The sequence below is a fragment of the Pongo pygmaeus genome, chromosome 11, assembly GCF_028885625.2.
Source record: "Pongo pygmaeus isolate AG05252 chromosome 11, NHGRI_mPonPyg2-v2.0_pri, whole genome shotgun sequence".
In the NCBI taxonomy this organism is placed as follows: domain Eukaryota; kingdom Metazoa; phylum Chordata; class Mammalia; order Primates; family Hominidae; genus Pongo; species Pongo pygmaeus.
Genome location: NC_072384.2, coordinates 101,007,783 through 101,021,915, shown reverse-complemented (window position 1 = coordinate 101,021,915; position 14,133 = coordinate 101,007,783). Strand labels below are relative to the sequence as shown.

The window sequence follows — 14,133 nt, the reverse complement described above, 5'->3', positions numbered from 1 at the left end:
ACCTCAGAAGTGGCCTTATTTGGAAATAAAGTCTTTGCAAGTATAATTAATTAAGCTAAGATGAGGTCTTACTGGATTAAGGTGGGCCCTAAATCCAATGACTGGTGTTTTTTTGTTTTTTTTTTTTTGAGACAGGCCTTGCTCTTGTTGCCCAGGCTGGAGTGCAATGGCACGATCTCGGCTCACTGCAACCTCTGTCTCCTAGGTTCAAGCAATTCTCCTGCCTCAGCCTCCTGAGTACCTGGGACTACAGGTGCCCGCCACCACGCCTGGCTAATTTTTGTATTTTTAGTAGAGACAGGGTTTCACCATGTTGGCTAGGCTGGTCTCAAACTTCTGGCCTCGTGATCTGCCCACCTCGGCCTCCCAAAGTGCTGGGATTACAGGCGTGAGCCACCACGTCCGGCCCAATGACTGGTGTTTTTATGAGAAAAGAGAGGATTTGGATACAGACACACTGGGAAGAAGGCAATGAGATGATGGAGGCAGAGGTTGGGGTGATGCAGTCATAAGGAACAGCAGGAGCTGCCCGAAGAGGCGAGAAAAGATTCTTCCTGAGAACCCATGGCCCTGCCAGCACCTTGACTTTGGACTTCTAGCCTCCAGAACAGTGAGATAATACATACTGAAGCCACCCAACTTGTGATAAATTGTTGCAGCAACCCTAGGAAACTGACCACTGGAAAGGTGCTGGGTAGTCACAGAATTGAGGGCAGAGCTGAAGAATGGGGCGCAGGAACGAGGACACTTCTGAGGAGCTCAGCAGCAGAAGCTTGTGGACTCAACGCGGCCATCCAGGCGACCTGCTACAGTGGCCCTTTAGCTTGTGTAGCTTGCGCAAGAGCCTATCTCTCAGGAGAGACTCTAACCCAGCTTATCTCATTCCTTTCCCAGCAGCTTGTTTGGAACACATGGAGTGGAGGATGGATAATTTCCCAAAGGAAGACACAGCAGTCAGATAAAAACAACAGGTGACCACTTCACAGATGGCAGTAAAGTCCCTTTTGGAAGAAGAAACTGTCCTGTTGAATGCAACTCTTTTACACAGTGACAGTGGGTGGTTACAGATGTTGAGAAAGATTATCTTGGCAGAATGGTTTGGAACAAGACCAATAGCGAGCCAGTAAAATCATCTAAATGTAAAGTTACAGGAGCACAGGGGAGCCTGTCCTGCTGTGGCTCGGCAAAGGAAGGAACACTATTGCTTCATACTCGGTGGCATCTTAACACTGACTTTCAGGATTGTGTGGCGGGACTGAGAAAATTCCATTATTTTCTGTCTCCAACTATTTCTGCCTAATTTTTTGACTTCCTTTTGACATCTTACAAATTAGAAAGCTTATCTTTTTGCTATTTGCCTACTCAAATCTATGAGACAGATAGTGTTAATTTTCACTGTTCTGGGATGGAACCGGGAGCAGTCTGTTTTTCTTTACAAAAGAGAAAACCTACTCAGAGAACTCAGGCTCAGAAGGCAAGAGTACAAATGTCTCCTGTGCTCCAAGGCCCAGGGAGTAAGAAATAGGAGGTTCCATGAAGCCCATGATGAGCATTAAGGGTTAGGCTTCCTCACCCTTACAGGCATCAGGCTGCTGCTGATGTTGGGAAGCTGGTAGAATGGAATTGTTTAGACAGAGAGAAGAGGCACAGCAGGTGTGAAAATAAGGGCGGGAACCAGGTGCTTGTCCTGTTGCCCTAGACTTCCTCAAACATTCTGACATTTGGCCGTTGTGTCCTGTCCATTTGTAGGGCCAGCTGAGTAGCTCTGATTTTGCCAAGAGTGGCTGGGCATTCTGGGACAGGTTACATGCTGGGCTTTCTGGGAAAGCAGAAGTTATACTCTGTGCATGTGTGAGAATTGGATGGATGGGGGTGGTATGTGTCTTAGTTGGTTTGGGCTGCTATAACACAAATACCATAAACTGGGTGGCTTATAAACAGAAATGTTTTGCTCATAGACAGAAATGTTTTGCTCAGAACCCCGTTCTGGAGGCTGAGAAGTCCAAGATCCAGCTGCTAGCAGATTCAGTATTTGATAAGGGCCCCTTCTCTGGTTCATAGATGGTGTCTTCTTGCAGTGTTCTCATGTAGTGGAGGAGGTTAACTCGCTCTAGGGGGTCTTTTTTTTTTATAAGGGCACTAATCCCATTCATGAAGGTGGAGTCCTCATGACCTAATCACTTCCCAATGGCCCCACCTCTTAATACCACCACGTTTTAGGTTTAGGTTTGAATGTATGAATTCTGGGGTGACATAAACATTCAGGCCATAGCAGTATGAGAGTAAGTCTTTGCTTTACCTTTTTTTAAAACATTCGAGCCATGTTAATGTATTACTTATTTAAACATTTTAGTCTGTTTCATATTTTAATGATGTTTATTGAGCCCAAAGAACTGGTTTCAAATATATGGCTTCAACTGTATCTTTTTAAAAAAGTATTTTATTAACATCCATGCCATCCAGATTTTAGTGCATCAACTCACAGAAATAATTTTTATTCAAGCCCCTCTATTTTTAGTGCTTTGTAGTTTTGAACCATGACAAATGGAAAATAAATGCCCAGTAACCATCCTTAGCTCTAACTGACAAGATTCTAAAAAAAAAAAAAAATACAATTTACCATCATTTAAAATGATACACATGATAAGACAAACTTCCCACATTCTTATTAGATTAAGGATTTTATTTTCAAAAGAGCTAAAAAAAAAAAAAAAAAAATACTTTCAACTTATTTCACCCCAGCCACTCCCACTAAGGTTCTCAGCTCTTAATGTTCCTGTGTCTTGTGTAATTTTTGTCCTGCCCATGACCCTTCTGCTCCTGCCTCCTTCCTCTTTGTGCTCCTGTCCTGCTTTATCCCTTGGGCTCCTGTGGTGTAGGGAAGCCTCCAATGTCCGCAGATAGGCCTGTGGACAGCTATGCCCCAGCCTCTCATGACAACGTGCCCATGGCTTTAAGGACCTTCAGCCTCCTCTGGGCTGTATTGTATGCCTTATTGCCTACCTTCTCTCACCCATCACCCAGTGTTCTCAGCTCTGCCTCCCCTCCTTCAGCCACTGCAGGGATCACTGCAGACCATGCCTTGGGGAGCCTGATTGTGTGAAATCTGGCTAGTAGAAATTCAGCTTGCCCCTGACTTTCTGGTCAAATAGGGCCTAATTTATATGCTGGTTCCTCTCTCTGAAGGCCTCTAAACTCAGATGAATGTAATTTGGTGGATCCCATATACCTTCTTTCTTTTTTTCTTTTGTTTTTCATTCTCAAAGTTATTGGTAGAGAGGATCTTGCATATTTTAAACCACAATGTAGGGGGTAATTACAATTTATAATTCTTTTGCTTTATGTTCTCACTTCAATCTATGGGAAACTGAAATATGCAATATTTCTTAAACTCTGATACCAGATTGGATGTTTTTCAACAACAACAACAATAACACACAGGGGTTGGGGGCAAGATATTGAAAATGTTTTTATATTGCTTTCTCCCCTCCTCCAAATCCAAAAGAATGGTAATCAGTTGAATAGTAGATGTGCATGAGGGAAATACCACTCCTTTGCTGTCAAATGCACGTACATAGACCTATGGTCAATCCATGGCAAAACAAAACTTGCAGAACTCTCTTGTGGCTACTGAATCAAATACACCCCTGGGAAAAGTCATCATATATTTATCTACCAAGAAGTGTCTTTCATTCTATAATCATAACCTGCATTACCAGTCCATTTAGATTGGATGGACACAGAAAGGAAAAGTTTGCTTTTACAGCAACATTTACGTGATCTTTTCAGAAACAAATCAGCACTAAACTTGCTTACTGTGGATACAGCAGTGCTTTTCTGGTGGCCTCTAGGCTGGAAAGTCTAAGTGAAATGCTTTGCAAATAATGATTCATTGGGTTAACATAATCAAAGTTGGATAACGTTTCTAAATTTTGTGTCTATTTTTTTCTACAACAGTATAAGAATATCAGTTTGGAACCCAGTTAGGATTAACAAACCATCTTTTTACTTGTGAAAAACTGAAACACCTGGAAAAAAAAAAGACAAGACAATAATTATGAAACAAAGTGTGCAAATCTCTCAGCTTTATATACAGGGAGAAGAACAATAAATGATTGACAACTGGGTTGATAAGATTTACATCTATGAATAAGTACGTTTGGGTAGTTACTATTCTCCTCTGGCCTCCGTGTCTTCATTTATAAAATAAGAAGCTGGATGGCATCAGAAGTTTTTGAATATTTTTAGCAGAGGTTTAAAATGTTATGGGGAACATACTCACATGTATATGTTTTTAGTGTGGTAAAAATTTGATTTATAAGATCAATGTTGAACACTTCCTTATAAAGCAAATATGTAAGAACCAATTATGTTACTTTGAAGAATGTAAAAATTTGAAATTGCAGGTAAAGGATGACAGTTACAGACTCAGAATGCAATTTATATCTGCGTCTTGTGTTGATTGTATGGCATGGATAACATTCTGACACACAGAAGTAATTATAAATGGTAAAGTGACAAGAGGTTTTTTTTGTTTTTTAAATTTGTGTTGCAATTTGAGGATGGTCTTTTAAAAAATTCCTTAATTTTTAATTTTAATTTTTATAAAAATAGAGACAGGGTCTTGCTATGTTGCCCAGGCTGGTCTTGAACTCCTGGGCTCAAGTGATCCTCCCATTCTGGCCTCCTGAAATGCTGGGATTACAGGCATGAGCCACCATGCATAGCAGAGGATGGTCTTTATTTTAACGTCTGTACAGACTGGGCACAGTGACTCACACCTGTAATCCCAGCACTTTGGGACGCTGAGGCGGTCCAATTACTTGAGGTCAGGAGTTTGAGACCAGGCTGGCCAACATGGCAAAACTCTGTTTCTACAAAAAAATAAGCCGGGTGTGGTGGTGCGTGCCTGTAGTCCCAGCTACTTGGGAGGCTGAGACACGAGAATCGCTTGAACCTGGGAGGCAGAGGTTGCAGTGAGCCGAGATTGGACCACTTCACTCTAGCCTGGGTGACAGAGCGAGACCATGTCCCTCCCCCCAACCCAAAAAATAAAGTCTGTACAAAAACTTGCAACCTCATTCATTCATGGTGTCTAGTTAGTTAAAATCGGGCATTTTATCTGAATGTGTGTGTGTCTTTGTGTGTAGCTATATTGAGTACTATGCGTCAGGCACGATGCCACGTACTTTATATGCCTTGTTGTACATAAGAATTAGAGTGGATTTGCCATCATGCTCACATTTAACTTTAATACTTGGAAAGAGAAAGAAGGATAGAAAGAGAGAATAATTAAAGAGCTTAGATAATTTTGCCCTACATTTGTGTGTGTGTGTTTCTGAGATAGGGTTTCAGTCCATTGCCCAGGCTGGAGTCCAGTGGCACAATTTTGGCTCACTGCAACCTCCATCTCCTGGACTCAAGCAATCCTCCTACCTCAGCCTCCAAGTAGCTGGGACTACAGGCATGTGCCACCATGCTAGGTGGTGTACAGACAGGGTTTCACCGTGTTGCCCAGGCTGGTCTTGAACTCTTGAACTCTTGAACTCAAGCCATCCACCTGCCTTGGCCTCCCAAAGTGCTGGGATTACAGGCATGAGCCATCATGCCTGGCTTGTTGGTGTATGTTTTAAAATGACTATCTTACAATAATGTAAGATGTAATTTTAAGTGTTGCTTATTTTGATTTGTGTTGTAAAGGAGAAGCAAATTCTCATCGGTTATTTAATCTGATTTAGTAAAAACATCAATACAAGTTGTTCTCATATGACAAAGCACAATGGAATTAAATGTATATTATATGTGTTAATACTTGTGGGTGTTTTTAGACAATTACATTGGAAAATTAGATTTTAATGAAAAAATTTTATTTTATTTTTATCTGAGTTTATGCCATAGTTCTCTCTCTTCCCCAATGTTTTCAGTTACTGCCCAGTAAGTGTGCAGAAAGTAGAAGTTTAATTTTGTAACAAAAAAACCATGTTTCTTCTTATCAGCATATATTTCCCAAGGAGTTTCTGTGGTCACTCTCCAAAGCCTTCAGTGCTCTGTGTGTAGTGTTAAGCAGCAGCACAAAATTGTAGCAGTTGAACTCAATGAATACAAAGAGATAACTCTTCCAAATAGTGCTAGTTAATTATAAATGGAGTAATCAGTGGATTTCAATTTGTTTTTTTGCATTCCAGTTGTGATTCTTAAAGAATCAGGGCGTAGGCTTTTTAAATATTTTAATCCAGTGTATTTTCATATTTTATTTTAAAATTAAAAAAACTACCATGTTGGTTAAAACACACTGGCCTTCCTTTGTCAGTTCCCAGAACCATGCATATTTAGTGTTAAAGGACTTAAATATTGGATAAGATATATTGACTTTAAAATGAAACATGACTTAGCACTTGTGCAATTCTTGATTTCTATAGAACAAAGTTTGAAAGCCTGGATTGGCTGATTTTTTTCCCCACTTTGAATAATTATCTTTTAGCTTATTGATCTTACCTTTTAGGGAATGATAGCAGTGTTATGCTATAGGGATAGACCAAGGTTTAAATGTCTCAGGGTCATCTCTTGGGATCTAAGAAAGAAAGCAAATTAAACACTTAATATACCATAACACTATTTATTTCAACAGGAGCATTACATCAAGTCTTTGGGTTTAAAGAAATTTTTGGATGAGAGGAGGCTGGATGTTCCTGGCTCCTGGGGCATGGGACTGTGTCATTCCCTTCAATTGACAACTGTGAAAAGAAGGTGGGTTTGTGTTGTCCTCTCTGTTATACCTAATGTTGCTAAATAAGAGGGCACTTCAGATTTTTTTTTTTTTTTTTTTTTTGGAGACGGAGTCTTGCTTTGTCACCCAGGCTGGAGCGCAGTGGTGAGATCTCAGCTCACTGCAACCTCCTCTTCCCAGGTTCAAGTGATTCTCGTGCCTCAGTCTCTTGAGTAGCTGGGATTACAGGTGTGTGCCTCCACACCTGGCTCATTTTTGTATTTAGTAGATACAGGGTTTCACCATGTTGGCCAGGTTGGTCTGGAAATCCTGGCCTCAAGTGGTCCACCTGCCTTGGCCTCCCAAAGTGCTGGGATTACAGGCGTGAGCCACTGCGCCTGGCTTAGTAAGAGGGCACTTCGGTGAGTTACCTATCTTCTTTGCTTCCCAGATATGAATCCCAAAGAGAATTACACATCCCATGAATTCATTTGGGAGTAGGGATGTGGCTAGGCTGGGAGGTGTGTACACTGGAGCCCACACACCTGGACTGCTTTACAGCGATAGATAACAGCCCTGTGTGCACCTTTAGTCAAATGGTTTGTGTGATATTGTGTTCTTGCTGGTCAAACTCAAGCCTCTTTTCACTCTCTTGGGCTACAGGCTCCGAGAATTATTCATCCTTTCTTGTGGTCCTCAATGCCTGTCTCCTCTTTGGGGAATTCTTCCCCTTAGGTTCAAGCCCAAAGCAGAACACACATTTCTCCTCTCCCCTGTTATGTTTTTGTTTGAAGGGTTGGCTTTTAGTTACAAATGTGTTAAAAAGCAAAGCAAGCTTTTCCCTGATGATGGAAAGCTATGAAGGTTCCAAAAAGCTTTCTCCCCCCTCCTAATATGTACTTATTTCACAAAAATACAAAAAGAAGCCAAATAATTCACCCATCTTCTACCATTCAGGACATTTTCCTAAATTCTATTCTTACTTTTTGCCCTCTGTATTGAAATGTAAACGAAGGGTTTGCCTTCCCAAAGGGCCTTCCCTATTCTCTTCTTAGCTGTTCCTGTAGGAGCTGCTTGGCTCTCTTCTTTAGAATGAGCCTGTTCTGCAAGGTCTGGGCTGGACACAGGGCAAAATTCCTGAGTTCAGCTGTGGCAGATTTGGGTCTACTCTTCTGCTAAAGTTATGGAATTTTTAGTCTCTCTCTCTCTCTTTTTTTTTTTTTTTTTTTCCAAAGACAGGGTCCTGCTCTATCACCCGGGCTGGAGTGCAGTGGCACAATCAAGCTCACTGCAGCCTCAAACTCCTGGGCTCAGGCGATCCTCCAACCTTAGCCTCCTGAGTAGCTGGGACTATAGGCATGCGCTACTATGCCTGGCTAATTTTTTTCGGTTTTGGTAGAGACACAAATATACATTCAATAACAGTATCAGAGACTCTCCCTTCAGGAGTAAGAATGGCTACTCTGTGAAATGTCATCAAGCATTGCAGGGAAATAATTCAGTTCCTGCATCCTGGGACAAACGTATTCAATGTGGAACCAGTTTCACAGCCAATAAAACCTCTTCCAAGACAGCATGAGAGGCTAGAAGAATGTGGTTAAGAATGAGTACATGCCTGTCTGAATGTGTGCGTGCGTGTGTGTCTGTGTGCGTACATGCATGCATGTATGCGTGTGTGTCTCATGGGAATAGGTCAATAGGTTGAGCATTCTGAGGAAGACACCATGGGAGACTCTACTCTCAGTCTGTCCTGAGCCATGCAGCCTGCTCTGTGTTCCATCTCAAGGAATCCAGGTGACCGAAGCATGTCTGTGCTGGTCTAAGGCCCTGCCAATTATCTGCAGCTGAGATTATAGCTGAACAGGCTGGAGATTTCATGTTTTCACATGTTGTGGTATATGAGCCCCCAAGAAATAGAATACAGTCTTGTAGGGCTGGTAGATGTCTCCCCCAGCTCAGAGAAATCCAGGGCTGTGTATAGAGTATGGGGTTGAGCAGACTTCATCTTGAACGGCTAGTGTCTGGGAGTGAACTGCCTGAGAGCAGTCGGTAAACCAGGCTGCTGGCAGCATGCAAAATGTTCACGTGCCTCTCCTCCTTCAGCAGGGAGGAAGGGCTCCAGATACTGAACTAAACAGGTGGCGCTTTTAATGCTGCCAGTTCTCACTGAGTCTGGGCATCTAGAAATGCAAAAGAAGCAGGGAGGGAAAATGAGACGTGGGGATGTGAGAGACACAGTGCTGTAAAGGGAGGGGAGTCCGTGGATGGAGACTGTATTAGGGTTTGCGGCGTAGGAAGAAGGTGAAGGCCGTTAGAAACTAGCCATTGGTCAATCTCATAGAATAGCAGATTCTATGAAGGACAGGCATGGCCATTTAGAATTGAGGACTGATCTAAGAACGAAGGACTTTTCCCTACTAGAGTATGATAAGATCATGCGTCATCCTAACGCAGGACATGAGCCATTTGTTATGATTGCAAGGATTTCTTATGAGTCAGTGTGTTCCAGGCTGCCCCTTCAGAAGTAGGGTAAGCTGAAACCTGCTTATAAACCTGTTTCCAAGCTGAGGTGTCTGATTTTAACTTCCAGGAGATGGAAACTGAAGCTGTTAATTGGCTCTACATGGCCTCCCACTATGGCAGCCCACATAGACCACATTTGGTGATTACTCAATAAATACGTTTTGCTGCTGGTGATATTAAGATAACATGATTTTTTAAAAAAGTCTGCCTATTCCACATTCTCCAAGGCAGTATTTTTCTAATTTTTGAGGGTATGGAAACTTCATGTCTCTGAATCCTACAGTTTTTTTTTTTTTTTAAATGAAATCACTGTTTCTAAGGAGAAGTCCTCATTTGAAAGTGTTAAATATGTATATCTTTAAAGGAAGTTTACTTTTTTCCCCTTGCGGAATTTAAGATGACTGTACAAAACACATTTTCCAGGAAATACATATTTTTCTTTCTCCCATCACCGAAAAGGAAATTACATAGAGATGATGTTTCTGGCCACGCCTAGTTGAGCCGGACTGCCCTGCTGGGCTCAGAGTAGAAACCATCACCAGCAACACTGTCCTCACCAGAAATTAAACACCTGAGAAAGAGCCATGCAAAAATGGCAGCCTGCATTAGGCTGTGATTAAGGTTAAACAAACCCAAACATGTTTAAAAAAAAAACCTTTTGACATAGTAAATGCTCATTCATACAGTATTATTTTTTTGGTAACAAACATGCCTTAGGCTTCTTACCAATGCCTGCCTTTTTTGAAGCTAATTTACCCATGAAAATGAGGCTGCTAGTTAGAAGAGTTGTTGTTTATTCTGGCCTCAGCAGGTCAACTTGATTTAATGTGGAAACACTTTTCAAGCCTTTTGGGAGAGGCATATTTTGAAGAAGGTCATTAACAGTTTATGGGTTTTTGGTGACGACCTTAACACTAATATTTACAGAGTGACTCATATTTACACAGTATTTTTACATGCATTATTTTATTTAATTCTGAGGGAAAAGTACTGAGTGTTTTACCGTCATTTCTGTTTAAGAAATAGATCTAGTCAGGCTGTTATTTACCTTATGGCTATAAGGAGGTTATTAAAAGAGGAGGTCCTGAACTTTTCAATACTCATGCTCTAGTATACAGACATTCTGACTCCCCAAACTTCTTATTTATTAGAACAAATTGTGTTTTGACAAGGGCATTCAAAGGCCCAATACAAAGACTGTTAATATCTATGTTTCTTATTCTTCCTCTCTTTCTATATATACATTTGCATAGTACAGCACTGTGTACCAGTGTGAATCATTATATATTTCAATTAAAAAACATGTTGTAATTTGATCAAATGTATTAAAAATGTAAATTCTGGCTGGCACGGTGGTTCATGCCTGTAATCTTAGCACTTTGGGAAGCTGAGGCAGGTGGATCACGAAGTCAAGAGTTTGAGACATGACCAACATGGTGAAACCCTGTCTCTACTAAAAATACAAAGATTAGCCGGGCGTGGTGGCGTGCACCTGTAATCCCAGCTACTCAGGAGGCTGACGCAGGAGAATTGCTTGAATCCTGGAGGCGGAGGTTACAGTGAGCCGAGATTGTACCACTGCACTCCAGCCTGGGCAACAGAGAGAGACTCTGTCTCAAAAAAAAAAGAGTAAATTCTGATATGGGGTCAGACTTGTTCCAAGATGCTTTAGAAATTGGTCTGTGTGAGCAGCCAGGCTATAAGAACTTCAGGAGGCCTGCTGTGGCTCCTAAAGGGATGAATGAATTATAGTCACTAAAGATCTAAAGAAGTAGATCTCAAGTGTGACAAAGTGTATGATAAAGACTAGGAAAGTTGCTGATTGGAAGAAGGACTATCCAGGTTTCACTCGCTGATGTGAAAATAAATGGTGTGGCCACAAATTCTATTTTATCCCTCAGCCATGGAGAACAACAATTGTAAGATTTTTCTACCAGAGAGGCAAATCAGACACTTTTCTACCAGAGGGGCAAATCAGACACAAAAGGGCCACTTTTGAGGGCTGCTTAGTCCCAAGTGGCTTTGATGCTTCTGAAGCTGCCACAGGGCCTTTGCATGAGCTGTTCTTGGCCTGGACTGTATCATTGCCAGCTTTATACTTGGTCCCTTGCTTCATTCAGGCTTTGGCTCAAATGTGAACACTCTCAGAGGGAACTTCCCCAAGAAAGTATAATCAAATAATCTCTCCATCACATTCTAGCTCCCTTCTCTTCAATTTTCCTTCACAGTATTCAATACTGCTTGCAATTATATTGTGTGTTTGTTTACTTGCTTACTGTCTGGCTTCCCCCACAGAACATAAGCTCTATGCTGGCAGAGATTGCCTTGCTCACCACTATTTTTTTAGTTCCCCAGCAGTGCCTGGCACATGGAAGGTGCTCAATAAATATGTTAGATGAATGAACAATTGCATGACGAGTAACCAAAGTGATCTATGACCCCTCTGACTTCAAGAAAAGAGCGAGGCTAAGTCAGAAAGGTTTTATTCTGTGGGATGTAGTAGTATACCCCAGGGTCAGCCAAGCACTTATAATTCACAGTCACTGTCTTCCTTTCCTCCTAGACTATAAATGCCTGGAGAGCAGGGACCTTATATTGCTGGGACCTCAAACTATGCAGAAAGGAAGGGGTCAAATGAATTTGTTGAATTTGATTAAAGCTGAGTAGGAGTTAACAAGTTGAACAGAAGAAGATGGTTCCAAGGAGAAGGAAGAGCACGGCAGAGGCCCTAAAGCAGGAGTGAGCGTCTCTGTCCTTAACATGAGCAATGACAGAAGAAGGCAAATGTGGCTGGGTGGGGTCATGGGTGGCTGGAGAGGTGGGTGGGGTTGGCCACGCTGGACTCTGAAGGTTTGTAGGCTCAGGAAGGCAAGTTAAGAAGTTTTCTGTCTCCTATGAGCAAAGGGAAGCTTTTTGCCAATGTGTGTGCTGGTGTGGCATGGTCTGCTTTGCCACACCACAAGCTTCTGGCTGCAGGGGGTGTAAGGAGATCAGCCAGGAGGCAGCTTTGATCCAGGATGGAGAGATGGTAGGTAGCTTCAGGGTCACCAGAAACTAAACTCCACCAAGGTGGGGGTCTCTGTTTCATTCACTACTGTAGCCCCAGAATTGTTCTGTAGAACAATGCCTGGCACACATTAGATGCTCAACATCTGTTTGTGGGATAAATGAATAACATAGTGGTTAAGGATGGAGAAAATGGACTGGGTCAAGAAATTGTTGGGGGTGAAAACAAACAGGACATGGTGAAGGACTAGCTACTGAGTATGAGTGAGAGAAATGCCAGGATGGCTCCTGGGTTTCTTGTTTATGTTTCTATATGGATAGAGGAGTATTGCCATTTCCTGCAACAGGTAATAGTAGAAGAATCTGAATTTTGTGTGTTTCTTGGCCTCTGTTAAACTAAGACTCAGGACTTCCTCCTCTCTGCTCTCCTTGGGAGGTCCCAATCAAGGCTGGCCTCTAACCAGCCCCTTCTTTCTGTTGGTGAACAGTTGAGGAGACAGGGTCTGGAGGCTCGAACAAACTAACTGAAGTCTTCTCAAGTATTTAGAGAGGGCTTTCTTTTCATTGTTTCAAATACATGTGAGGTCGGTTCAATGGTTAGGAATATTGTAGGTCACAATAAGTATGAAGGATAAATGATTATGGCCAGGCACAGTGGCTCATGCTTGTAATCCCAGCACTGTGGAAGGCTGAGGCGGGCGGATCATCTGAGGACAGGAGTTCCAGGCCAGCCTGGCCAACATGGTGAAACCCCATCTCTACTAAAAATAGCAAAATTAGCTGGGCATGGTGGTACACCCCTGTAATCCTAGCTACTCGGGAGGCTGAGGCAGAGAATCACTTGAACCTGGGAGGTAGAGGGTGCAGTGAGCTGAGATTACAACACTGCACTCCAGCCTGGGCAACAGAGCAAGACCCTGTCTCCAAAAGAAAAAAAAAGCATAAATGATCATTCTCCATATGGTCTAAGTAGCCTTAATAACAAGGGGATTATTATTGAAAAGTTAAACGTTCTGTGCTGCCCTGGCCCCTCAAATTTATTCCGGTAGCTATAGACAAAGATTAAGAGTTGTAGGATAAAAGAGTTTGGCCAGGTATTCTCTTTTTGTGTTTAAGCAAGTATTTTTTGAGTGATGCTTCATGGGATACTTTTCCCATGAAATTCCCAATCCAGATTTTTCTGTGACTGAGGCTCAGCAGAGTCATTCCCAATTACACTGTTCAAATCTTTTCAAAGACTTATGTCAGGGATATCCTGATTTTATTAAATGAGTTTACAAATAAGATATATTGTACATATAAACATATATAAATTAAAGGATGGTTAAAAGTGTACACACACACACACACATGCACACTCACACTCCAAAACATGGTTATAGTTAGTTTTGGTTGGTGGGATTATGGCTGATTTTAACTTCACCTTATTCTTTTCAGCATTTTCTAATTTTTCCATAACGGACATATGTTACTTTCACGAAGACAAAATGCAATGTATGTTATTAAAAGGAGGTATAAAATAGCAAACATAGGTTATAACATGAAGTGATATTTATAAACCATGTATCTACGAGTATTTTAGAAAATGCTAGGTTATTCTAACATTGAGCATTTGATCGATGGGCACAAATTAGTAGATGATTTATATCTGCAAAGATATGTTAGTCTTATCAAGGAACCATCAGACTTGAGAGAAAATATGGTTTCATCATATGGACCAGGTAGCTAAGAAGCTAAGTCCCAAATGGTAAATAAATCAAAGTGTTTCACTTCTTCCCATTGTATGTGACAGAGCTACTTTGCCAGACAACTGGACTATTCAACTATTCAAAACAGCCTGAAATCTTAGACATGAAGGAATTCATTTTCTAGGAGCCAGACCATTGGAAGACTGAAAA

General features: G+C 41.7%; 1 protein-coding gene and 1 long non-coding RNA gene across 2 annotated transcripts in view; one reads left to right on the top strand and one right to left on the bottom strand.

Moving 5' to 3' along the window:
• LOC129031075 (uncharacterized) overlaps positions 1-14,133 on the top strand; it is a 27,981-nt gene extending 13,848 nt beyond the window's left edge. Inside the window, exons 3-5 of the long non-coding RNA XR_008500934.1 lie at positions 3,958-4,153; positions 6,629-6,747; positions 14,028-14,133. This is a non-coding gene — a long non-coding RNA (uncharacterized LOC129031075). The remainder of the gene's footprint in view (positions 1-3,957; positions 4,154-6,628; positions 6,748-14,027) is intronic.
• LOC129031073 (aldehyde oxidase 2-like) overlaps positions 6,510-14,133 on the bottom strand; it is a 76,930-nt gene continuing 69,306 nt past the window's right edge. Inside the window, 1 exon segment of the mRNA XM_054476822.1 lies at positions 6,510-6,571. Coding sequence (XP_054332797.1) covers positions 6,518-6,571 — 54 coding nt within the window. The 3' untranslated portion in view covers positions 6,510-6,517.